Source organism: Musa acuminata, chromosome BXJ3-7 (genome assembly GCF_036884655.1).
Source record: "Musa acuminata AAA Group cultivar baxijiao chromosome BXJ3-7, Cavendish_Baxijiao_AAA, whole genome shotgun sequence".
NCBI lineage: Eukaryota > Viridiplantae > Streptophyta > Magnoliopsida > Zingiberales > Musaceae > Musa > Musa acuminata.
Genome location: NC_088355.1, coordinates 7261263 through 7289180, shown reverse-complemented (window position 1 = coordinate 7289180; position 27918 = coordinate 7261263). Strand labels below are relative to the sequence as shown.

Here is a 27918-nt window from a genome sequence, read left to right as displayed (position 1 = left end):
TCGTGATGAGATCACGATAATGAGATCGATTCACCTTTAACCATAGACCCTAAATAATCCTAGTCATAGGTTACTCGAGAGGGACATCGAGATAACCGGATAGACTGGTGTGTTGTATATTCGTCCATATGATGGAGGCGACTGGTCTCATAGCAGCTCGTGTGAGGACACTAGAGATATAGTGCAGGCGCTCATTGGAGAATGAGTTCACTGATTGATCCGCTCACGGAATACTGGATGGTTGATGATACCTTATTGTCAAACAACGATTTCGTCATCCCAATAGTGTATATGGTCATTAGGCTTGAGACACTAAGGATGTCCTGTATGAGTACTCCAGGGTCATACGGACTTATAGGTATGAAAGTTTAAAATCTAGTACAACCGGCCATCGGGAATTGTAGTCAACCTTACGAGGGCTATTGAGTATCGATAGAGGATCATCCGCCCTTGATATCATGAGAGGAATATCTCATGTGTTCTTGCTCAAACAAATCCCTAGCCAGGGTCATTCGGATTAATAGAGAAAGAATTTGATCAGAGTGAGACTCGAGTAAAAACTATATGAACTTGACAATACCATGCCCGGTATACGATCTCTGACGTATGAAATGAATGAGGGACTATAGATACACGGTAACTAAGGATAGATAGATCCAAATAATTGGATTCCCCTATATCGTTTGGGGATTGTGGTGCAGTGGCCTAGTACGTATGTAGTCGATGAGTCGAGTGAATTATTATGGAGATAATAATTTACTGAGCAAGAAGGAGTTCTGACAAGTATGACTCACTGCCAGCTCGATATTGAGTCTAGAAGGTCACACACATATGATAGGTATTGCGACGAATAGATGTTTAGATATGAGATATCTGTCGGAGTCCCTATCTTATTGGATATTCAAAAAGCCCCTGAATTATTAGATCCTATGAATGAGATTCAATAAAAGCTATTGAGAGAATATTAGATAGAGATCCACTAATCTAAGAAGATTAAATAGTTGGATGGAGATCCAACACCCAATAGGGCAGGATCCATTAGGGCTAAGTTGATAGGGGACCTCTATAAATAGGAGGGAACCAATGGCTTATAGGCTAGAGATTTGAGGAGCGTTGTCATAGCCCTAGCCCTGTTGTGTGGATCACCGCTAGAGAGGATGACGCTTAACCTCCTTCACCGTCTCCTACAGATCTGTGGGATTCAGGGATATACGATCTCCCTAGGTAACACAATTATCTCACGCGTGGTTTTAAGTTTCGCAGATTTTGCGCATCAATCTTCGCACGACGACGAACACCTTTTTTTTGGAAAATTTGAGATTTTTGTTTTCTGTTCTTCCGTTGTGCATATGATGTCGCCCCTAGATTTTCCTACATGTGCTAGGAGGCAAAGGTCAGGATCCAGATAATGACATATCAATTTTAACAAAGTAAATAGACTTCAAGAGCTACTAGACGATGGATTACCCTATAGTTGTGATTTGTCTAGGTGTGACTCAAGAGCGAATCGATGAAAGTCAATTGCTAAATGAGCAAATACAATTAAAGGTGATAGAGGCCCGATGATGTACTGGCAAAGGCCACTCCTTGAGAGAGCGCAGTTCGAGTTCATCTCATAAAGATTAGAATGTAATAAAAATATCACTAAGAGGTGACATAATATAATTGATCATGGTGGAATAGTTCGAGACAATGCGACACACACGAGAGAAGTCCTACGAGGAACTTGATCACACGGAGATATGTTTGGGAGCTACTAAGAGCTCTATTTCAAAGAATAACATGATGATAAAAAGGATTATGGATTTAAAAAATGAATATCATGATATCGTAAAGACAGGTTTTCTATGCATGGATCGAATTTTATATCGGATGAAAGCATTTAATCATCAACATATGATGTCTATGTATCATCGAGAAAAAATTTCGAGTGTAAATAATAATGAATCATATGAGGGGTTTAATTATAGAAAGAGATATAATCAGAATGGCTAGAGGGATAAAAAACCAATTTAAGTCCATAATACTGTGACCCCGAGAAGCATAGCGATAAAGGAATATTTCCTCATCTTGTTTTTCATCCCTTTTAAGCACGTAGATGATGATGCCTGGTATGACTTAAGAGTATGATTATTCGAGACGAGACACGTAGAATATATCTTGAAATATACTTTCTTGGCAAGGTTTGTAATTTCGGCAGCCGTTGGTGCATGGCCGGAGCTGTATAAATCTGTCAAGTTCCAATGTACGTACCGATAAACAGCAGTATGTTGAAATGTACTGTGCTACTATCAGGGGAGGAAGAAGAACATCAACAAATAAAAAAAAAAGGGCAACAGCAAGAAGAAGAGGCGAAGGAGGAAAAGATGTGGGAGAAGACGTACCCGAACTGGCGACAGGGACACTGGCAACAACGGGCGGGAAGCGTGGGAGAGGCGACGTGTCTGGTGTCGCTCAAACCAAAAGCCCTAGCGCAGGAGAAATAGTTGTTAAAAGAACAAATGTTACGTTATTTATATAATTGTACTGACCCAGATTTTATATAAAAGAACAAAAATATGCACTTGTCACCACTCACCACCCTGACATGAGCCAGCCACTTCATCCAATCCTTTCCATCATCTTCCGGAGAAGGGATCGAATTATCGAAAATGATGTCAACTGCCGATGCTGATATAATCTCCATACAGATAATTATGGGGGGAGCTTCGTATCCACAGTAAGAAACGGGGAACCGAAGCCTCATAACCACAAGAGACCGTAACCTGCAAGCATGCCCAGCTTTATAAAGTTCTTCCCCGTCTGTTTGTAGATCGAAGACACCCGGTGGCAACAATCAGATATAGCGGAAGAAAACACGACATTTGTTAAGTTGACAACCGTTTTCCAAACCATAAACATGCATAATAAGTACGATGCATTGGCAAGTTTAACCACGTAATATTAAACATATGATGGTTTCAGAGCTTGGCTGTCGCATCAGGGACTTTGCTGCAGCTCCTCAACAATCGATGGGGCAGCCTAATTCCTTTGCAGCGGCACAAAGGTAAGCAAGCGTTAGACCAGTCGCAAGTCTGCTCTGAGCTTCCCATTGTATGCATTTCTCCATGTCTGCCTGCCAGTGGTAAGATGAATTGCAATTGCGCTGGCCATCCACGTTCAAACAACCGCTGGATATGGTTGTTGGGCTGCTGTGCAATATGTCCCGAAGAACTGATGTGCTGAGAGCACGAACATGTGCACTTGGATGAGAAAGGCAACGGACCGTTGATGATAAACGGCACTGCAAATGTTGTTCGATGTAACTTGTAAGGCTGCCATAGAATTAGAATTATTTTGCTTATTGCGATAAAGGCGGGCCGAGTCAGAAGCTGCTACCTTAAGCAGATTTGCGAGGCCATCTGCAACTGCAAGACCTGTTTCTCCCCAGTGTATCACAAGTTGAACTGCTTTAGCTGTCACTTCTAGAAGCTGCTCATCATTGAATAGGTAGAACAAAAGTATAAACCAGGTCTAATGTTAGTTCAAGATTTTGTTCAACAGAAAAGAGACACAAGAGGGACTTCAGGAGAACAAACTGAATAAGAAAAGAAAACAACTACGATGATTCCAAGCTAATTATTCTGAAGCATTAACAACAATCCAGCAGTTTAAGCAATAGATTGGGACTTTAATACTGAGATTATACTTATAGTTGGATTCTGAAATTACCTCCAATTGTGGCAGAGTGCATACTTCTCCATCGACAAGCAATCCATCTGTGGCACGGAGTAAAAGATCCGAGGCACTTGCCAGGATTATCAGTGCTTCTGGGCATTCATGGTTTCTCATAAGTTCCACAATCAATTTAACTATTCGATGGTTGATTTTCCACATTCTCTGCCCTTGCTCATCATCCCTTGCAATCCATGGCTGCAAATCCTTTTCTGCCTGCCCAAAGAACACATTTCTCCAAAAGTGACTGAAAAAACGGGAGCATTTGAACAATAGCTGAAATAATTTAAAACATAAGTAACTTATGTACTGAAATAGTTTAAAACTAAATAATTTCTGGACCTGTAGAACGATAGCTGTTGAAGCTTTTGTTGGTGATGCTGGAACGACATTGCAAATTGCATCTACAACCTAGCATAAGGGTAAAATTGGTTAGTCTGTCTAATCTTCTCGATGACGGAAACAACTGGATTCTGGTATGAGTGAGAAGGGTTAGTCAATAAATCACTTCATAATAGATGATTCATATCTATGTGATGGTGCAATCAAACAGCTCCCTGCTTCCTGCCTTAAAAAAGTTACACATTGTAGGCAATTCTAGCAGGTAACGACACGTGTTTTGGAAGCTCACATGACAGTTAAAGCGAATCTATCTAACGGCATTTATGAGGAATCATAGTGACAAAGTTTTGGAAGAATTAGAAGCTACATCTATATTAATAGATCATATTAATATAGTATAACATGCATGTGAACATAAACAGATTAAAATATATGAAATTGTTCCTCATGGAATAGTTTATAGCACATCTAAATTACAATAGACATAAGAAACTTTATGACAGATCTAATAAATGTAATTAAAATAGCAATAATTGAGGATAAAAAAAAAAAAAACTCGGTGCATACCTGTCTCCAACCCTGATGAGCAGATGTACTTTCTGCACTCATTTTTGTTTCTGGGGCTGCAATTAGTTTATGCCACAACAATGAAACAACAGAGAAACATAATTCCTGTTTCTCTGCAAGAACAGATCTCAGTAGAGTTTGTGCGCCACAATTGTAACCGACATACCAGTCTGTCATTAAAAAATTTGCCAAATCTGAAGCATCAACCGGCAAACTTGAAAAACTTTTCCCTGATGTCTCTATAATAGTGTCAGTGGATAAAATTCCTTTGCCAGCCTTTACAAATGTTCCTGATGAACTACAGTTAGAATCTGAGCATGGGATATCCTCTGGTAAAAAGATGCTGCTGCCCGTAGAAACTGATACTCTACCACTTGAACATGTTGGATCATCCTTCCGCACTTGTGCATGTACTAGTTGTGCTTCGAGAGGTTCAGCCTTATGAACTATTGAGGCAACAATTTTGCCATGTTTGTCAATAAGATTATAAAGTGAAGATGCCCTAGTGGAAATCTCTACATCCCACTTGCAGCGCATCATAATGGAGAGAGCATTCATGCAAGCCTTTGATCTTCCAAATAACTCAGAAACATGTGCAGCAACCATAGCAGCAGCTACTATCTCATTCGAACCGTAGCTCCATGACGTACCAATAGAAGATGGCTTCAGTGAGAATAGGGCTTCCAAAATTCCAAGAATTCTACGAGTGTGACAGACAGCAGACCTTATAGTACTATGTAACTCATAAGCAATTCCATTAGTTTTTGCAGCCTTGATGCTTTTTGCAGATTTCTTGGAATCTGAATGTATACCATTTTTTGAAATTATAGGAAACAACTGAAGCTCACAAGCCAATGCACATGCAGCTGCCAGAACGTAGGAATCAAATGTTGAGACAGGTCCTTGTTTCTTCCGATTTTTGTTTCTATTAGCAGCTCTTCCATTGACAACTTGTGGCTCCTCAGTGAATTCATCTGCAGAATAACTACCATAGTCTGTTGACCTTTTACTCCCATTTGGTAAAGCTTCATGACTAACACAAACAGTTAGCACAACAAATAATAAACGGGATGCAAGGTCCATTGTTGCACAAGATTCCAGAAATAGAGAATGAATCATTGTATGAAGCTCTGCAATAGCAAAGTTCTTAGTTGCAGACCACATGCTTCCATGAAGTCTTGATTTACGTTTTTGCTTAGTAGAGCTTTCTGAAGGAAAGGTTCTTCTGAGTATAGCTTCAACAGTAGCGACAAATAACCTTATGAGGCATGCTTCAGATGGGCTTCCTCGTGGGAGATACTCCAAGACTTTTAATAGCGGTAGATACAAATTCCAAGATAATGGAGGAGGTTGCAATGGAGCTGCAACTACTATTTCAGGCAAGTCAACAGCGGAGGAACTCAGAGAAAGCAAACCATATGCAGCTTCCCATATGGTACACATTCTCCATTCAACATCAGGACCATGGGCACACAACATTGACGCAATCCCCTGAGCTGTTGCTTCAATAGAAGCTTCTGATGCAGGAACTTCAAGCTAGTCAAAATTTATCATCAGCAACAACATACATTAGCTACAGAAAGACAACTTAAGGGAGAAAATTAAAATTACAAATTTCAAACCAGACAGCTCACATAATAATATCATAAACATGCAAAGCCACAAAAAATAAGGTAAATTTTGAACACACTGAAAAGGTGAATCATGTCTATTAATGTGATTAAAAACTATCTTGAATTACCTGTTTCTTATATGATGATATAAAACCACCCAGGGGTTCATGATGGACTTCAACTCCTTCAGCATGCCTTAAAGGCGGAAAAAGCAGTGTAGGTTGTGAGAGTATGCGGAAGAGTAAAGCAGCTGCAGCATCTGCAGCAACACCAGTTCTCATGGACATCGCAATGCCAATAGCACGCAGGAAATGCAAATGCATCCAATTTCTTGGAAGCTGCAAGTAGAAAACAAAAGAAGTCAGCAAGAACATGCTGAGCAAAAGTATTAACTACTTTAATCAGCAAATTCGGAGATGTCAAATGAAGGCAAAATATACTATAAAAGAAGCTTGCATAACTACAAATTTTGTCAACAAATTAGGTTGATTTTTTTTGGCAGTGTATCATGAAACCAGATTAACCAATAATAGGTCTTCCTCTAGCTCTCCTTGCACTGCTAGGTGAATTACACCACCTTCCTTAACTGTAACGGGTCATGTATTTTAATTTTTTAAAATTATTTCGTATATATTTTCATCCCTCATTTTAGATCATATATGGTGCAAGCTGAAGTTGTGATAAGAGTCAAATTAGCTAGCTAGGGTCTTATTTGAGTCTAGGTGAAGCTATCTTAAGTCATGGTCAATTTGTATATTTGTAGTAATTGTCATTTTATCATTACAAAAAGAAAATCCTATTTTGATTACTTAGATGACTTCAGCAGTGCTCATTATAGCTAGTGTAACTTGTTCAACGATGTTGAAACTGGCTGAAAAATTCATCCTTTAGAACAGTCCTTTTAGGAGAACTGAAACTTCTCATGGGCACATGTCACTGTCATTGGGCCTGTGTATGTTTGTCCTCGCCCAGAGAATATGCTGATCTTCTCTGTACAAGACCAAATTTGTTTGATATCCTTGAAGTGGATTCCACTCTTTGGAGCATTCTAGTTACTCTGCCACAAATTTAGAGAACTACTTTCCCTCTCTGCATGACTGCAGTGTCGCAATTTTAGGAACTTAATACTGTTATGTATAGGCTTTTTCCCTCCATTTGAGATAATTCATCCTAATATTTTCCTAACTTTGTATAAGGTTTCTCTAGACATTTTGCAAGACAGCTTGGAATGCTCATGCCCTCTTAAAATAGGATGTCAGTGTAGCTAGCATCTACAATTTAATTCTCTGGGTGAGCTTTTAGTTAGGCAGAGATGGTTGACATGTCTTGAATTGTTTGTTTTGCGCTCATTTAAGAAAATAATGATATTCGTTTAGAATGTCACTCAGCTTACAAATTTTAAAGAAATGGAGGATGTTCCAAAGTCTCAACTACCCCTGTGGGTCAGTCTACTAGTAGCAGCCTGGCAAAAAACAGGGTGGGCTCCAAGATAGGTTAGGATGCACCACAAATCTAAGCCAATGGTTTCCTTTATTGCATTTTATGGTTCAACTTCGAAACAGTGAGATGCCCACTTACCTCCAAACTATGAAGAACCCTGCATTAATGATCAAGAACAATTCCAATCAAAGTGATCTTGCAGTAAAAGTTCTAAATGACGATACCAGGGGTACCATATTATGTTTGGGTACTAATGGTATTGATATACCATGGTACCTGAAACCAGGCTTACAATCAAATGCTGGGCATACCTCTAATTGTTTCTTCCATGCCAGTGAAATGGAGATGCCATAATCTTTTTATCGGTGGTATATTTGCCTCCTCGATCTGGCACTTCATAATTTTTCCTTAAATTTCTATATAGTCAAAAAGTACAAGGGAAGGATAGATTATGTACGAAATCAACTTCGTGGATTGAAGCTACCTTATACCACTCAGGTTCTGAAATTTTAGATTTTAACTTGTTTGCATAAATTAACTGAACATGTGGCTTAATAGCTTTCCATTTCACTTGTAAGCGACATAGCATGATATAATGCAAATGAATTCTAGTAGCATGTGTGATGGTGTATGGCAAAACATATGGCAGTAAGAATATGTTCCTGAATGTTGGTACATTTTCAAATTCAGGTCATTGCTAACTAGAGTACCCTTTGGCAGTAAACAGTGGAAGCATTTAAAATTCTTAAGCTAGTGCATAGTTCTTTTAGTTGCTCATAGGAAGATTGTGATTTTTTTTAATTTTGCAATTTGATACCAAATTGTTGAGTGTAAAATTTTATGCATTTCCCTTGACTTTGCCCCATACATAGTTGTCGTTGCTGCATATGTTAAGCACTTATTGTAGCATCCTCAAATTTGAAAAATGTGTTTTATAGCTTTGAAACTTTAAGCTACCTTGGCATTTCATTATCACCATTTTATGCTAATTATACTTTTCCAGCTTCTTATTTTCTTTACATCCTAGTCTATTTCAACTATTTGCATCTTTATTTGGTTTTTGGTATAGTCAACAATTTTTCTTTTAATGGCAAAGCACAACAATTTTTCTTTTAATAGCAAATCACAATGTCAATATCTTCTTGGCAATCATGTTAGCACACCATGTATACAATAGCCGTTATAGGACAACTTGGCATGGCCATCGATTTGCATGCCTGGCACAGCTGTACATGCAGTCCTATGCTGATGGACATGACAATCCTTAGGTCTGGTCTTAAAGAGGAATGTTGGATTAGTTACAAGGATGGAGTAAGCTCCACTAGTCATGAAGTTGCTCAATCTGATATGTCATGATAAGCTATAAATTTTGCCAAGTCAAACTAAATGGAAGTAAGAACTGCTAAATGTTCTGATGTCATTTATTCTCATTTTTGGATAGAACAGCTAAAATCAATTCTATTTCAACATGGCACGAGAAAAAAATTATATTTTCCAATCTCTTTTAACGATCTCTTTACATAAAACTGATAAAATAAAAGTCATAAGAGGGTCTTAGAGGGGTAAAGAAATTAGAAACGAAAAAAAAACAAAGGAAAACAAGAAAGAGCGGGTAAGGAAAGGAAAGAAGACTAGGGAACATGAAAGTATGGCTTAGTTTAGTCTACCTAACCACTGGCTCAACATTTTGAAAAAGATCAGAGCAGAATTGAGGATGAAGGAGGCAAAACTTTTCAGGTTAAAGATCTTGGCATCTTTTCTTTCTATTAACTTTAAAAAATGGTGCACAAAGTCCATCCCAACTTCTCTATGAGCTGATTTGAAGTGAAAAATATTGCCAACCAAAGTCATGGATTAGCAGGGGACTTGAAGGAACCGAAAGAACAATAGAACAGAAAAATATCTCATTCAAGAAAGTTTGATTTTTATAACTATGCATACCCTCATGCCAGATGCATAATCCTCGGCTGCTCTAAGGAGTTCGACTAACTGTACAGCAGCATCAAGCGCATCTGGAGCCCATGATGGAGGTGCTTCAAGAAGTCCAAGAAGTAGCCGCTGTGTTGCACTTGGTGTAGCAATTGCATAGTACCTGACCAAATGAAATGCATATGCAAGCAGTATATCCAAGTATTGAAATGTCAAAGTTGGTAAATGATATAGATATCCACCTATGAAACAAACGAGCATAAGGTTCAAGAGGAGGCAGTCCAGCAACAAGATGCTCATCCAAGGGGGTCGTAGGAGGAGGGAGTAAAAGTGCAGGCACAGCTGCTGCTGTCAAATTTGCAGTTTCATAATGAGCTACTTCCTCATCACAAACACTCAATATAACTCCGGCTCCATTGGCAACAGCCCATCGAGGAGTTGATGGCATAAGTAGAGGATGTTTTCCAGATCCATGACTACAAGCTACAAATGTAAAAATGGTTACTGGTTATTGCTAAGTCTGCCCATGCAAAAGATAGTTAAGAAAAAAGGAAAATGAAGTTCGTGGAATTAAGAAAAAGAAATATGAAGTTCCTGGAGTTATGAAAAATAAAAATAAGATTCATGGACTTACCTACTGAAAAGTGGAAGGAAATGGCTTCTACAATAGCATAGTAGAAACATGAAATAACTGTAAAGCTCTAAATTTCTAAACATGTTTCATACAAAATATATTTTATGTGAAAGAAGTTAATCAATCTTTGATTTAAGAAATTGAATCTCCAAGAATACTTAGAAGAAAGAAAAATATGCTTCTAGCATGATTAAGGCAACCATCACATAGGAAATGGAAAAACAAGTGCACTGGAATCATGGAATCATGATTTGCAATAACCATGTCGAGCATATGAATAAGTATTAGCCATTAATTTTGTAGTAAAAAATCCACAAGGAATTAGATGAAACTTGAAGAGAAAAAAAAACAACAACGTGACATATGTTTTTCATTTCAGAACTAACTTGGAGCTTTATAATCTGCATATTGCAAAGGTCAAATTGCGTCATCACGTAATTATTAAGAATGAAAAACTGCTTATCAGAGAAATTGCGAGGCAATCAGTGTTTGAAAATACCGGTCAGATACTGATACCAATTTTGGCATGGCTGGCTTTGACCGATACAGTACCAACATTGGAGCCATATCAAGTGTCAATACGGGTCAATGTCTGTCATTACCAATCAGACATCCTTCCCCTTTTTATGTATTGAAGAATCATTTCCACTCTTTTTTATATTTTGTGACCTTTTATTAAAAAGTATAATTAAACTTTTTAAAACACTAGAAATTATCCTACAAGAAAGCTTCAATCAGAGGCATATATTCATATTATAATCATAGCTGAAAATGCAAATGTACCTTTCTTATTGGCCTACTCATAATAGCAAGATGACGGGTCGTACTTGGTGAAGAGCTGCCTATGGCTGATGGTCAATATTTACGTGTTCAAAACATATGAACAATATTGTTCTCAGAGCATTTGCTGGTGGTAGACATCATAGTACATGGTAAAATAGCAATATCTATAGCATATTACAACATTATATGATGTTCCACCTGGTAAAAGTGCAATCTTATAGTACAAACTACAGACCACCCGAATATATTACTATTAATCAAGGACGATCTCAAGAGCACTCAACAAGTTTGGCCAACTCCTATCCAAAGGCCTCTTGAAGCCTCAAAGCCCTATTTGGGCATGCAAAGTCCATATCACGGCAACCCACTCACCTCAGTCCCAATCCTAGTAGGACTAGGATTAGGGAAGCCCTCACCCAAATGAGAGCAACTACAAGGAGAGGGTGGCACCAACTGCTAATGGGAGTAAGAATTCCCCTAAACAAATCCTAACAGCATTACGACTTTCCAAGTCCTAAATGCATCAGGACTATTCAAGTCATAAAGGCATCAGGACTCTCCAAGTCCTAACCTAGCTAGGACTTCACCCATACCTTAACTATAAAAGGAGGAGTGATCCATCTAAAGCATCCCCAAAGCATCAAAGTCGTGCCCCCTCTTGAGAAGTCAGTCGGCCCTAGGCTGAGAAGAGAGGAGCGGTTTGCAAGTTCAGCAACCCTTCTTCCTTCCTGTCATCATTTTACTACAAAGATCTTTTCCAACTTGCTGCCAACCTTAATAGCTTCAAAAGAAGCCTTTGGTAGGAGCAAGAAGAAGAAGAACCAAAAGACAGCCAAGAAATCTACAATCGGCCTTAGTTCTAGCTTGTGTCGAGAGCCAAAAAATGAGGAGTTCAAAAAACGTTTTGCCCTCCAGCCACAGCCACTTCTTCCTCAAGTTCCAGTAGTCAAAACACTACATTAAAGCTTCGTCCAGCTATTGTAAGAAGCCGCCAAAGCCTACTGCCTACTATCCAAACCTCAGAGGAAAGTTTCAACAACAAGAAAGGAGGAGATCGAAAACCAACGGCGATACACAATCTGCCGAGAGCACCCAGGTGCTGTCTAAAGACAACTAGAGCCCTACACACCTATTAGTCGCATGACACACTTTAATTTTATTGCTTTCAACCTTATAGTTAGTACTTTAGCTTTACAAGCAATAGAGTTATTTTCTTTTAGTTTTACGCTTGATCTTCCTGTGATAGTTCTCTCCTCCGCCAAAACTTCTATCCGAAATGTGGTATTGAGTCGATAGATTATCGAACCTGATCCCTATACAGATCAAGTATGCTCTTAAAAGCAATATGATCCCTCTAATTCAACAAATGGAGAACAAAAGGTCATCCTTTAACATTGAAATCCATGTTGGTAGGAAGGAAGCGACCTTAGGATATCCTATCAAACAAGCTCAGCCAGGTTCTCCCTTATTTGCCAAAGTCATCAAATACTTTCCCCATGCCTTTTCCCTCTTGGAGGCATAAGTAAAGCTCTACACCATCTATATGCCATCTCTTTGGGTCACCAAAATAGCTACCAAATTAATGATGAAAATTAGTCTAAAAATAACTAGAAAATAGAAATGTGTTCTTTGTCCAATTTTCTATTAATTTTAAAAGTCTTTCTCAGGTTGAAAAAATTACGAAAACCTTCCAAAATCATCTCCATTTTGTCATGCTCTAAATCAGAGTCAACATTAGCTGTTCAGAGCTTTACAATGCTTGGATAGGCCCAACAGGGCCGACTTAGCTTTAACAAGGCTTGGCCAAGTTGGTTTTAGGCTGAATTGCATGAAAACCTAAGTGCCTCCCACATCTATAGTGGTAAATCCTGGTGATCAAGTAGAATTATATATAAAAAATTGCCCAAAAAGTCCCACAGTGTATACGTATTGGAGTTCATTATGAAATGAACCCTCACATGAGTGATCAAAGGTAGTCAAGTGAGCATGGAATCTTAATTTCTCTATGCTAAAAAAAGAAATCAATATCATGATGCACTGCCAACGACAGAAAAGTTATTCAGAAGTAAATTACCTGTAAGATATGATGGTATATGGGGCACATCACATCCATTGCAGGTGAATCAATGTCTCAAGCAAGGTTCATAATTTCATATACTGGTTCTATACTGGTCAGGTCTCAGACTGATATCTTAATTCTTAACGGTATAAAAAGTGCTGGGACATATAAACTGAGTTTTAGAAAAAAGACTGAAAAAAGATTAAAAAACAAAAAAAAAAAAGAACTGTCTGGTATAGGACCTATACTGTCCTATATTGGGCGGTACAAGCCTTGAACCAGTATACCGTCCAGTTTACCATAGTCCACGTACCGGTAAGCTGTTGGACCAGTAAATATCACCAGTATCAAACAGTATTACAAACCTTGGTCTCGAGCACCTCAAATCACATCCACATGGTTTTAAGCATTGGATGTAATGATCTTAAAAATAACAATTCTAACCTCTCATTCATTAAAGTATTAAGCTATAAATGATTAAATGTTTACTGTGCCAAATTGAATGGAAGATAACATTAAGTAATCTGAGAGAAATAGATAAGATAAGAAAATGAATGCAAAAACGCAACTGAAGCCAATATCTTATCAAAATGAATCATGTATGTAAAACTTTACAAACCAGTTGTTGGAGGTTTTAGTTCTCCGCCAGCTGCATATTTGCCCATGACCCCACCACACCTAAATAAAAAATATATGGTTTAATAATCTCAATGAGTATTATCATAATTAAATAGATCATGAAAATGCCCTTCCAGTAACATATACAAATTAGAACTTACAAGTAATTGTTATTGGTGATGCTATCTGAGTAGTTAGGACAATGCATATATTTGTCAACATAGCATAAAAAAGAAATGAGATACGAAAGCCTAAATAAAATTTCATTCTTTAAACCATTGAACAGACACAAATCATGTTATATTACAATAATTTTCTTTATTAAAATGAGAATTTGCTATTGTAGGCAGCCTACAATTGCCCCATACAGCAATGCCATATCCTAAGTCCATTAGTTGGATGATTCACAGTAACTATTGTGCAGGAGTGGAGAAATTATTTGAATCATGAGATCAAAAGACTAGAAAATCTAAGACATTTTTGACCCAAACTAATTCAATTTGCAAAAGAAAAAAAAAGACCTATATTATATGTTAGGTGGCAAATAAATGGAGAACTTAAATGAAAGTATAATAATAGCAAAGACATCTATTTTACATTGATAAGATCATTAAAACTTGCAAGGAAAATAAGCAGTACATAATACATAAAATCAAACTCCATAGATGATAACAGAAGCTATATTGCACTGAAATGAGCAATGTTTATAAATATACATGTATGAGATACAAAGTAGTGAATTTTCCAAAGTTCTACACATGTATTCGAAAACAAATTCAGATGGTCTGCAATGACAACAAGAAATATAAACAAGTACCATGAAATATTTGTTCATATAACATGCTAAATATACCAGTGAAGCTATGAAAGGGCACAGGTAGCCCAAAATTGTTCAACTACTATTCTAGATCAGGTTGACCTTGGGTCACATTTGCATTGAATGAATCAACAAACACAATCTCAATTATTATGTTCATTAGTTAATATATATCATCGAACAAGAATATATATAGAACATATTTAATTGGCCCTTAGACTCTAGGCAAGAATATTACTAGTGGACACTACAGTCCATATGATGATATAATACTGGTCAAAATTATATATGCATGCCATCAGGAACCACAAACTCCAATAAGTTGCTCAGAAAAGTTATTCACAAACAGCATTGTCATTGTATCACTAGGAAGTTATCATACTTATATCTGATCATGGGAACATATTCACAACTGAATTTGTGCACCTAGCACGTAGCAACTTTGGTCATGCAGTGCAAAATTTGCCCATTTGAGGCTTTCGTTGTGGCAATGGCAGATCCACAAAATCACTTGTTAAGTTCATCACTATGACTTCACTACTAACTCATCAGGCTACTCTATCTGCATTTAGGCACTGTTTACAAAAATCTATGCACTTAGCATTTCTTACAGCCTATACATATTACCATGCTCAGCACCAGAATATCAGTTTCATAGTCATTCCCTTGCACTGGTAATGTGTTGGCATCTACATGCCAACTGGCTTGGGTGACATGGGATGTGTGCAACAGTCACAACCATGCACTCTGTCATGCCCCCATATGATTTTATGCTGGCACAACAGGCCAGCAGGGTAAGGGGTAAGTCACATGCTATCCTTGATTTTCACATGCTTCCTTTCATCCATAATCTATATTTAGAAGAGGTCTACCCAGATACTAAACCCAAAGCCCAAGAAGTCTAGAACCATTAATAGATATACATATGTCATGTACATTGAATGCTTCTTTCCAAACCAAACTGAAGAACTGTCACTTGAGACGACAATGTGACAGAAATAAAGTCCATGCTTCATGCAGAAGTAACAAGATAAATAAAATAAGAGAAATTCTATGCTTTGCAGGATTTCTGAAGCACATGATCTACATATCAAGTGAAGAATCCAATTTAGGACTTGGAGTAAATTTGACGTTCACTAAATCTGCAGTTCTAACAGCTAATTTTAGAATGAACAAACTTTATGGACAAAAGGAAAGTTTGTTATGTACCATCTAAAATAATCACTTCTAATGCCCAATGGTGAAGCAAGCAATATGTCTGTAATCCACGGAGATAATGGTCGTAGTGGTTTCCTATCATGTTCCTGTAGAATTGGATTGTTAGCTTCTTGCTTCTCAGACTTGCTTGTCGTTGCATGGTTACAACTATTGCTCCTCTCAGTTCCAGTATTATGACACTCAGCCTTGAAAATTGGCCGATTGTAGTGGGTCAATATGCGTAAAATTTCACCACATGCCAAAGCCCATTGCTCAGAACACTGTTTCTGCAGTCATCAATTGGCCAAACATATTAATTGCTAAAAATTGTGAACTGGATAAAGGAGTTTATGATTTAAAATTAGTGGTACAGTATGAAGTTAAAATAAGTGTCAATATGTAAAACATCTGACAGTTCAGACAGACCTACACTTTTTCTTTTTCAAAGTCCCATACCTCTGAATTTTGGCTGACTAAGGATATGAAAGAACTAAACGGCGGGTTGTTTCTATTATACACCAATGTCCCATCAATTATTAGTGACAGAATAGGATGGACAATTGCATGGCCATGCTCCGGATGATGTAGAATAAATAGAGCTGTAAATTAAGAAGAAACAACAGTCAACAACTTCATTATGCTATTTTACAACTTAAAACTGGCAGCAGTGCAGTTCCAATACCCAGAACTTCATCCAGAAGGCGCTTTTCTTTAGAGGGATAATGACTTTGGATTAGCTGCAGAAACAAATCCAAGAAACAAGAGTAAGTTTTTTAAGCATTTATGCCAAGTGCTAAGGAGACCTATGAATACTATAGTTGGGAAAGGCAAAAGAATTATTTTATTATTAGTAGTACAAGAAGATATAGAGGCCTAAAAATACATAACTAGAAACTATAAATAAATATTTAAATACTTTTAATTTAACTAAGGAGATGAATTTTTATATAGATACACATGGGGACCACAAATAGTTGGAACATTACGGCTTTGTTGTTGTTGTACTATGTTCATGCAAAAATATAGCCGAATTAAAGCTAATCCAAATTGACAACAAGATAGTAACCTTTGGCTTAGAAAATTGGATCCCTAAAACATGATACACAGATTATATGTTCATACCTGAGCTATATCTTCTGGGAATTCCTCTGAGGTGAATTGGCTGAAGTATTCAACATAGGCCAAAACTTGTGCCTTAAGGAAAAGTGAAAAGCATGTTACATTTTGATAGACATCAAGATAAGTTGAAGCATGAAACTGATAAATTAGTTGGTCTATAACAAGTGCTCCAATATAGTAATATCTGCTTAAAAAAAGATTCTGATGCCACCAGATTGCTTAGTTTTGGAATGTACTATGACCTAACTTAGGACTAACAATTGGCTCACGCTTACGATGAACAGCTGATATTTAGGTAGCATCCAAGCTCGTGTGATTGGTGCAATCCTAATTATGCTAATTTGCATATTAGAATTCAAGTCCATAGCCATTTTCTGGAAAAACATTTAAGAGAGTTTAGCTCACTCACACTCAAAAATTGCACATGGATAAGCTCACCAAGACTCAGGAAGTTCTTAAACATGTTTAAAGCCCCATTTTCTGGGGTAAGCTCAAAATAACCAGGGTCAAACAAGTGTGGTTCTTAAAGGAATCTGTCAGTTTCAGCTATCTGAGTCCCCTAGACAAATTATTGCTTAGGATTCAATGTTTCATGTTTTATTTGCACCAATTGATTTGGCATTAGAGTGCTAGTGCAGTATGAGTTCAATAGAAGTACCAGTATCAAGATTTGGATTCTTCCTTGTTCATGATAATTTCAAGCAGCTTCTGCCAACCATGCGCAGAACTCTAGTGCAATCTGTAAGGCCATCTCCACCCTACTAGCATATTGACATACAGCTGCTCTTACATTGATGTCTCCATGTTTAATGAATCTAGACCTTTTCCTTTTCTCATATCCACAACAATGTGCATGAACTTCCTTCCCACCTGATCTTCCATGTAGCTGGTGCCCATGGATGTACGCAACTTCATAATCATTGAACTTGAGGACAATATCAGAACTACGAGAACAAAATCTTTGTCAATTGCCAAGCTCATCTTGTTTCAAACTTGAACCCACTTGTGAGCTCCAAATTACCATTTACCCTCTTCCACCACCTTATTAATCAATCCAACACATCATCCATCATCGGCAACCTCAAATTAGCAGTTCGTTTTTCTTGGACCGTTAGGTACAAATGACAAAATATAGAGATAGGAGATAGTTGATGGTGGAAAGAGGTGGATGTGGATACCCTCTTAGATCAACAAATTAAAAGTAATAGAATACTAAAAGTTTAAGATATATAAATACATACATACATACATACATCTGTATATATATATATATATATATATATGTATATATATATATATATGTATATGTATTTATATGGGCATCTATGAGCATTTATCATTTTCCAAATGAAAATGATCATCATTATTCATTTTCACAACATTCGCCAACTTTTAACTGCCTTCCCTACTTATATCTGAGTGACATAATCTGCAAGTCCCTCGTATGACAAGATTCATTAGTCAGGCAATCCCATCTCCTTAAAAGGATTTAATTTAAAGCATATTTTTATTAATTCTTCATCATTCACTAGTTAAGCTGATACTCCCTTTAGAGAATTATGTTAACAAAACTCTCTCTCATTGTTAAGGAAAATATTGAACAGTGTTTATGCTTACATATGTGAACTATCAATATGAAGGGCAGACTTATTTTCTTCTCTTTTGTTTTTGGAGTAACTGTTGGTGCAACAACTGTCATTTTATTTGAGATGTTCAGAATATGCAAGTCTTTATCTCAATAAAATGTTTAAGATAATTTACATAGCCTAAAATGTACAAAATTAACCACCATGAAATGGTATTTATTTATCAAACCATATCAATTATAGGAAAATTGTAGTAACAAAATGTTGACATAATTTTCATAATCTAAATTGTAAACAGTCAACCGAGTTGTTTATTTATCAAACCATATCGAATATGTGAACAATGCAGTAATTATATGATCCCAGAAAAATTATTAAGAGCTAGATAGAAACATGAATGAAATCAGTTGGTGATAAATAAACAACAAGTCAAGCGCCAGCAAGAACGAAGAATTTCGTTCCCTACCTGCCTTTGCGTCTCATCTTGGGGTGGTGGCCAGAAGAGGGATGAGAACTGGAGCCCGTCAATCCACTTTTCATTTGACACAGCCATTCTAAGCTAAAACCTGCTGTTCTGCTTCCTCCCTCACAAACATCGAACAAACCAAGAACCATAACAAGCGTCGGAGTTTCCTTTCCCCCTACCAAGAAGCAGTTCGCCCGTTACCACCACAGAGACCAAATCATCAACACACTTCCCCATCGCCACCAACGAAACCTAGTCTCCGCATCGGCCGAGTACCCAAAGCCGACGGCGGACTCAACTTAAACAAACAACACACATCACCGAAATCGTCAAATCTTCAAACCCCAGACATGGGATCCAATCCCTCCAACACCCTAATAAACATCATCTCAACCGATTTCAAAGCACATCGACCACCAAATTCCTGCACAAGAAACAACAATAAGAACAAGAAAAGTAAGCTTATCCACACAAAAATTGGACAAATAGACGCAAGAACAAACAAATTCGCTCCTCCTCCTCCGCTCAAGAAAAATTCCAGAAACGAAACACGCACACCAAAAAGAAATAACAAGAAACCCACAAGATTCAAGAAAAGAATTCGAGAAACCGACAGCTAATACAACGAAAAATAAGAAGGGGGGAAAAAAAGGAAGAATAACCTGCACCTCGACGGCTCCCTCGATCCGAAGCTAGTGTTCCGGGAGCTCCCGCTCTGTCTCGGAGGCGAGGAAACGATGGTAAGGCGTCGCGTGGAGAGGGAGGAAAAGATTTTTTCTTAGAGATAGAGATGGGGAAGTGGGTTTTTATTCTATATTAAAGTAATATATAAATCTCCTTTATATTACGGGAGATGAGGTCGGGTGGGCGAGGGAGGGGGCAGTAAAAGATTCGTGGGCGATCCCGGCGTGGCCGCTCTGGAGGCCGGGCTTCGCCCTCACGGTCCGACGTGGCATTGATATTTCTCGCTCCCCGGGGTGGGTCCCACCTCCGTGATGATGATGGTGGTAATGCCCGTGCCACGCACGCTTATCCGGACCCACCTAAACAGTGGCGGCACGGCTGTGGGACCCGCGAGGATGAGAAACAAGGGGTCGTGGTGGCGAGAGCGAACAGGTGGACGACGGAGGGACTATAGGCGGCGCGGCTTTACGCAATTGGCCGGTGGTAGTGGGAGGGCTGTAATTTTCCGTCAACAGCAGCGATGGGCGGCGGGCGTCATGAATTCGCCGTCCCTAAGCCATCTTTTAATCTACTAGAATTCCTAAAGCTTGCTGCTACGTGTCCACCTTCTCTGCCGTCGGAGTCCCTTCCCAGCGTAAGTAATTCTGTAGTGGTCGAACGCGATCTTCCTGATCGGAGAATTAACGTTAGATTAAACATCGCGTTCGCAGCTAAGAAAAAAGATCCCCGTTTGATGACGGTGTGCGCGACCGGCTGGGACGAGATATTTGTGGAATGGGACGGACGCGAGCCGGTGGGAGAGGAAGGGGAGACGGGAGAGGGATGGATGACGTGGCTCGACCTGGTGCCAGTATTATATCTCGGTCACGAGCTCGTGATCGTGTCATCGGATAGGACGGAGGACGCGTGATCGGATAGGGGGGTTTTGGATGCGTCCAAATGGTACGGCTTTTACATGAGAGGGCATGATCTATTATTAGGTATGGGCGATGTTTCAGGAAAAGCCTCGTGATCTATGAGTTTTCTTGAATTAAGCTCCATTTTCATAACAAAATATCCTTCAAATCCCTATAAATTTTAATTATCAATTGTAAAATAATTTGTATGGGAGTCTGCGTAGTTTCAAATAGCAATTATAAAAGTTCTACATATTTCAAAATAATAGATGACAAAAAAAATCTAATTCTTATCGTTTAAGCTTAAACTTATATATCAATATTTTATGAAAATCTTATAATATTAGGTTCATTTATTATGAAAAAATAATAATAATAATAATAAAGAGGCACTATGAATCCATTATATTCATATGATGTTGTTTAACCCATTTATCGGAGGATATTTTGATCATTTTCCTTTTAAAAAAAGAGCCACAAATCTGAAATTATTCCATAAAAAGTCGCCCAATGTCTACATAATAGAGTTTTAGAGTAGCTCAGTGCTTTCCAAAGGTAAAGCATTAGCCAAAGTCAACAAGGTAAAAAGCGCGTTGGTGGCACGTTTCATCCTCCACTGTTGACTTTTGATTCCTTTTTGACGGGGATGCTCAATGTCAACGGGCACTCCGAGCACGAGAAATAATTAAGTAGAGAGGAGGTCGGCGACGACTCTTCTTATCTGCCTCGCCGATTGAGGTAATAGCATTGGACATAACCCCACCGGATTAGATCACTGACCACCCACCGGAGTTTTATATGGCCAGTCTTCCAAAGTGGAGTGACGACTCGTCTTGTCTTGCTCCGATGCGAGCAAAAATAGCCCATCAATTTACTTCGAGACCAGACCCACTTCTAGAAGTTTCTGTCGACATCGATTTCGGAACAGAGGAACCCGTGAGCCGAGCTTTTTACATCGATGTTTGGATGTACTCTTTTTAACTGGAAAATTGTATCAAACTGGGGCTGGTTCTGAATTGGATGCATGTCATGGGAAAGGTAGTTTGCCAACTCAAGAAAACAACATGGGTCAAATTTGGGGTGTAAGGTTGCCTGTTGGTCTGCCAGGAACCGGCTATGATTCAGCTAATTTAAGTCACGTGCACTTCCATCTCTTGCTGCTGTGCACTCTGTACTTGGGAGTGTTACCTTTCTGTCTTTGAATCCGGTATTTGATGGTTCAAGATAGGGATAGATTCAGATTCAAATCCATTGTCATTTCTAATTAATTATCTTTAACCTCTAAGTCCTTATATTTCAAAAAATATATATATTAATATCCTTATAATTACGAAAATAAAAATATCTATATTCACTTACCTATTGATTTTACCCAAAAAAAAGTATATGAAAATAAAGGATAAAAAATAATTTGAACTTGATGGTGACGGACGACATTAGCGATGGTGAACGACAATGGCACTAGGGACCGTAGGTGACAATTGTGATGAGAAGAGCAATAGCAAGAGGTGAGGGTCGTTCGTCAACTACGTCGATGACGGGTACGATGGCGTACTCAACGTTGAATTCCAAGACCCATATTTTTCTTCGGTTGTCGAATACATTCATCGAGAGTTTGAAAATTACTTGCTTTCGAGGGCTTCCCTTCTCGGACGACGACAACTGCGACGAATAGAACTCCTCCTACGACAAGCCTCCCATTCTTCTCTTTTTCATGCCCATGTCGGAAATGATGTGGCAACGAGGGGAGCAATAGGAGCTCCGACGACCTTAACTTCGGGTCGAGCAATCCACCCAATAGGTCAATGACCACCATCTTCGTCGTAAACATCGCAGCAAGCGTTAACGAGGGTCCTGAGGTAGAGGAATTCAGATGACACAACTGCGAAAGGAGACAACTTGGGGGTGCCACCATATGACATGACAGAGTAGGCGGGGAAGAGATGGTTAGAGTCAGAGCGAGTGTCGACCTTATCGAAGTAATGCCCGTAGAGAAGACACCGACGACATTGATGAAGGAAGAGTGCGAAGGCGATGGCGAGCATGGCAGCGACGCAGTTGCCGAGCAACGAAATGGCCTTTTCATTGCTCGACAATTGCATCACCACTGCCCTCCTCACCCTTGGTATCCTTGCTGCTGCCTTTGTGCTCTTCCTTCATCAACGTCGTTAACATCTTCTTCGCGGATAATACTCCGACAAGGACGACGCTCGCTCCAACTCTGATCGCCTCTTCACCGTCGACTCTGACAACGATGCCCCCAAGCTATCCTATTCCACAATTGTGTCATTTGAATTCCTCTACCTTAGGACCCTCGTTGATGCTACCGAGCCATTAAGTGGATCGCTTGACCCAAAGCTAGGATCATCAAAGCTCCTTACACTTCCCCCGCTGCCACATCAATTCCAACATGACATGAAAAAGGAAAGATAGGGGGCTCGTCGGAATTCTATTCATCACAGTTATCGTCGACTAAGAAAGAAAACTCTGAAAGGCCGACATGCAAGCGATTGTCAAGCTCCCGATAGACATATCCGAAGGTAATAAAAAATTATGTATATGGAACTGGAAATGACAGTGAATCATGGGAAATTTGGTTGATCGGTGCATAAAAAACTGCTTGCATGTAGATCTCGTTTGTCTAAAGAGAGCCACAGAACAAGGTTATTGGCTAATAGTAAGGAAAAGAAACAAGGGCAAAAATTAAACAGAACGATGAAGCACAACATCGATGACAGTTTGGCATATCACCTGCTCAAATTGGTACCTTTCCAATGTACAGGGAAACTGAGGATAGATAGATTTATTAGAAATCCCAAAGTCACTGAAAGAAAGATGCCGGATACTCAATATCCCCAGTAATCATTTCGAATCTCATCATCAAACTTCTGTTTCACCTCGGGATGGCTCTCAAAATATTCATCCGCTGTCATTGTGCTTATTTTTTGCTGCAAACAAAACAAGACTCTTTCAGAACCAACAAAAATAACAATGGCTATGAAGCAGTAACTAAATTGTGGCAGTGGCCATCATTGGGAAATGCTGCTTCCTCACCTTCATCTCCTGAATTTCAGCTATTTCTTTCTCCAGCCGTGCTGATTCCGCCAAAGATTTCTTTTCTGCTTCTTTTAACTCAACCAGCTGCCGACGAAGAACAGCATACATAAAAATGAACAGTAATCAAGGGTGTTTCTTGTTCCACAGCATTCTTCATGATTCAACCCAAGAATTCTCACCAGGATGTGGAACAGAAAAAGATAGGTATCAAAGAAGTGAGATCTCTCACCAGGGCATCAAATTTGGGTTTGTATTCTGGAGTCACAGTGTCAACATACTTGGGGATTTCTACACCTGCAAATGAATAACACTAAGTCACTCAGCATAAAATATATGAGAGAATAAGCATCTACATATTTAATCAACATGCTTCCATCAAAATAAGTGCTGGATTCAGATCATCAACCCAATGTATTCTCATATAAACTGTCACACTCATCAGCTTTACGATTGAAGTTCAAAAATGGCCAAACTTTTTAATTCCCAATACATATGAAGCTTGTGTAAGATAAAACTTGGTGGGAAAGGAGGAAATGGAGTTCAGGCACATGAATATTTGGCAATGTAGATCTCTGAAGGTTGCAGAAGAGAACTGTAAAAAGGAATTTTCTCAGACCTCATTCACAGCTGCAGCAAGTCCAAACTTGAGAAGATGACTCACATCAGACTGTATTTACTTGTAGCATAATATAGTGTTGCTAAAAATCATACTGAGAAAAGTTGATCTTATCTTAAGTCAAACCAGATACAGATAATTATTTGCACAGTTTATAAAAATAGAATGAGATATTCAACTCAAAAATAAAAAAAAATTGAATGTCCTTGCCAAAAATAAAAGAAACTTGTTTAGAATGAACCTTTCCAGTGTTAGTAATCAGAGACAGACCTTCAATCTTAGTAAGAAGGACCAAATAAAAAATGGGGAAGCTATCACTAAGCCATACAAGAAACTTTGTTCTATTGTATCCACAATATTGCCTTTAACCCTCAATTAGATGTTATATCTTTGTGGAAGCCAAAATACTCAACCCCATCACTCCAGTAATACAAGAACTGGCTTCAACAGTCTTATTGGATCAGAATTTAATTGATGATCACTGTGTTCTTAATACATTCAGCATTTATTCTATCCAATACAAATTCACCACAAATAAGCTAAGGAAGATACGCTGTGTTACTTCTGCAACCGGACTTTTCACTGAAAAATGGAGTTAATAACAGTGTCTTACAGAAATGGAACATATTTCTCAATTTGGTAACAACTTGATAGACACGACTCAGGCATTTCTCAGAGCCTATTTCTTTTATATAATGACATAAGAAAACCTCCATTCAAGAAAATTACAACAAAATATTTCAAGCATCCATCAAAGGCTATCAGGATATGGACCTTACTTTCATAAGCCTGTTTGTACATATCCACCAAGCGCGACCCAATTCCTTTTCGGTAATATTCCCAGTCAATAGGTTCAGGTTCCTACGAGTTATGAAGGAAAAACTTAGGGAACGTTCATTAAAGGAGAAAAGAATTAACACCTAAAAAAATAAAGAGAATATTTTGTTTCTAACAAGATTAGAGAATTAGAACAGAATGAAAATAACACTACATGGACAAAAAAGTCAAACTTATAGCCAGACATGTCATCAATATGTTTGTTCCATCAATTTTTATGTCAGAGGTAAACAAGAGGAATTAATCATTGAACCCGTAATTCAAATAAAAACAGAAGAATTAACAAAAAAGAAGATATTCATATTGAAAAAGAGACAATATGCAAATCTAAGTCAGAGATGATATACAGAATATGAACTAAATTTCATGCATGCATATCCAACAAATGCAGGCAGGAATGCTGCAAACTGCATAGCTTTTATCAGTGGTTGATGCAGAAAAATGCTACTGGCATGATGCACGGTATCCATGTACAATATCCAGCACATGCATAAACACATCTTGAACATGACAGAGGTGACATTGTATGATACCACTTTGCAACATATATAAGTTACCAAGCATGTATACAACACATGGTTTGGAAAACCTTGTGCCAATGTGCATTTCTTGATACAACACAACCTTAAAGAACTAACAAGAAAATGATTGTCACATATCATCCTAAGTTCACTATAGAGTAGGTCTTGGGTCTCTGGTCCACTCCCAACACAGGTAGGGAAAGCACTAATTGTTGAAATTGAATGGTAAACTTGTCCTGAGATGGTAATGATGTTGGAATAATTCTTCTAAGCCTTCCAAATTAGTCAAACTACTATGCTAGTCAAAAAGAGGACCGATGTCACACGCCTCGGCCCCACTTGACTGGCATGGTGAAGTCTAAGGCAGGCTGCACTATGCAGTCCCTTCTAGGTTGCATCCACTCCTTAACAGGGCTGTAATCAGCATATGCCTCTGTTATGTAGTCAGCTATGCATGTCTGTAGAGAACTCGTTTGGCCATATCTAGATAATATTGAATCATTTTGTTTTCATTTTCTCTTGGATGAAGTCAGACCTAATTGTCCATTAATGTATTCTACTAGAAAAGGAAAAAAAAATTATACAGATGTTTATTTCCATAAGTTAAAACACAAAAACCTAGAAAAGAAACATACGCTCAACAAGTGATTGGGTTTTCTCTGGTATTGAACAGCATTTTTAACATGTTTGAAATACCTAAAATATCCAGAGAATTCACTTAATTTTGGACGCTGACGGACATTCCACCCCACTCCGCATACCAATTTCCCATACATTAAGATGCTTATGATGGTAAACTCTCTATCCTGTTCCACTATCATTAGATGTATTAATCATTGCAGCATACCTTTTCAATCCTCCATGCTGTTTTCACCAATTGTTTTTCAAATAAGTATTTAAGCAGTGACCATAGCACACACTTATACAAAAAAAAAAGAAAAAAGAAAAATAGAAGAATGTCAACTGTTTAGTTTTAAAAGTATGTTGAAAGAAAAGAGATCATCCTTTCAAAATGAAGATCTCTCACATATAAGTAAGACAAACAGGACACTCTTTATTGACACTACACACAGCATCAGCAGTCTTCATTAGCAAATAATGAAACAAACATATACAAGGAACATCCTCATGAAATTTCAAAGGATTTACCCTAGAAAAGGTATAAGCACAAATAAAGGTGGATACAGCATTTAAGATACTAGGTAAACAATAACAACCTCATCAGGGAAAAGCATCTTATTCTAACGCGAACAGTTGTTAGAAAACGGAAGGAATCGATCTCAGCGTCTCCAAGTTCTTGTATCCTTTCTTCACATTGTTCATGTATCATATAGATCGAGAACTCTATTATTAATCTACGATTGAGATCTAAAAGACGGATTGTCTAAAGCCAGGCCATCGTCCAATCAATCGACCATTGAGATCACACAGTTGAACGTCTCCCAAAGAGCACCATAAACAGAAAAGCACTCCCATAACAGAAGAAAATAGCGGATCAAAGGCCTAAAAGAAAAGAAAACGAAACCCTGGATCCGATATCGCTTGGACTGGAATGGGATTCGGGGGAGGGGGGTTTCTATACCTGGGAGAACTTGGTCTGCAGTTGGTGATTGACCTCGTCGAAGGAGCGGCGAAGGTTAGCGAACTCTTTGCGGGCCTCATCGGAGACGAGGACCTTAGCCATGCCGTCCCAATCGATCGACTTGGTCGCCTTCGCGGCCACCTCCGCCACCTTCTTCACCCCGTTCCCGCTCATCCTCGTACTCCTCCACCGACTCTCGTCTTTCCAAAGGCGAAAGCGCCTCTCCTGTCTCTTCCCTCGCTCTTCGTACCGATCACCGATGCGGCAAGGCGGAAGACAATGGGATGGCGGCCTTCTCCACCACAAGGGATCACCCTGAACGTTGGCTATCTGATGATCGAACGGTCAGAAATGGATCATTAGCACTCACAATCACCGTCTATCTGGAGTTATAAGAGTCCATCAGCACAACCCGCACTCGATCTTTTAGTATTGCGATCATGTAATTTAAAATTTTATATTAAACCTTTTATAATTTAAAAATAAAATAATTGATTTTATTTAGTCTTAACATTATCGATTATAATAATAATAAAAACGAAAAAATAATCACATGGGTCTAATAGCAATTGTCATCGTCGGATGTGACTTACACCCAGACATCAAGTGACGGCTCCACCAACAACAACGGGGTTAGCCTTGCATATGCCGCTCTCCCCTTTCTTATACCATGCTCAAATAATTGTTTGTTTTATCGTTCATTCACGAAATGATAATTCATTAAGTAAATCGCACGCATCGCCACACAAAATATCGGTTCAACTTTGGGAGCATTTGATTTATTCAGATGCAAGAAACATTTAAATTCAAAAAAATTACTTCAATACACGGATTAGCTGTC

The 27918-nt window shown here is 38.5% G+C and overlaps 2 protein-coding genes and 1 long non-coding RNA gene across 4 annotated transcripts; all 3 read right to left on the bottom strand.

The window, feature by feature from the left end:
* Positions 1 to 2000: 2000 nt before the first annotated feature.
* On the bottom strand, positions 2001 to 2716 carry LOC135643484 (uncharacterized). Its single transcript, XR_010498267.1, has 3 exons — positions 2579 to 2716; positions 2385 to 2468; positions 2001 to 2230 (listed from the first exon to the last, which is right to left on the bottom strand). It is a non-coding gene; the product is annotated as an uncharacterized LOC135643484 (long non-coding RNA).
* Positions 2717 to 2843: 127 nt separating this feature from the next.
* On the bottom strand, positions 2844 to 19722 carry LOC103991273 (protein GIGANTEA). Of its 2 annotated transcripts, none has more exons than XM_065160499.1 (15): positions 19553 to 19722; positions 18885 to 19308; positions 16836 to 16907; positions 16396 to 16450; positions 16170 to 16312; positions 15726 to 16000; positions 13701 to 13759; positions 9848 to 10088; positions 9618 to 9768; positions 6365 to 6574; positions 4624 to 6159; positions 4057 to 4125; positions 3712 to 3930; positions 3379 to 3471; positions 2844 to 3283 (listed from the first exon to the last, which is right to left on the bottom strand). In XM_065160499.1, exons 2-15 carry the CDS (start codon positions 18969 to 18971, stop codon positions 3002 to 3004), a joined length of 3492 nt encoding a protein of 1163 aa, XP_065016571.1. In that variant the 5' UTR covers positions 18972 to 19308; positions 19553 to 19722; the 3' UTR covers positions 2844 to 3001. The 2 variants fall into 2 exon arrangements, with proteins under 2 accessions (XP_065016571.1, XP_009408935.2); XM_009410660.3 differs by having other exon boundaries at positions 19547 to 19697.
* A 3327-nt stretch (positions 19723 to 23049) lies between these two features.
* Positions 23050 to 27403, bottom strand: LOC103991272 (ATP synthase subunit d, mitochondrial). Its single transcript, XM_009410657.3, has 5 exons — positions 27078 to 27403; positions 24917 to 24998; positions 23751 to 23815; positions 23519 to 23605; positions 23050 to 23412 (listed from the first exon to the last, which is right to left on the bottom strand). The coding sequence occupies exons 1-5, from the start codon at positions 27249 to 27251 to the stop codon at positions 23311 to 23313; spliced, it is 510 nt and encodes a 169-aa protein (XP_009408932.1). The 5' UTR covers positions 27252 to 27403; the 3' UTR covers positions 23050 to 23310.
* Positions 27404 to 27918: the final 515 nt, after the last annotated feature.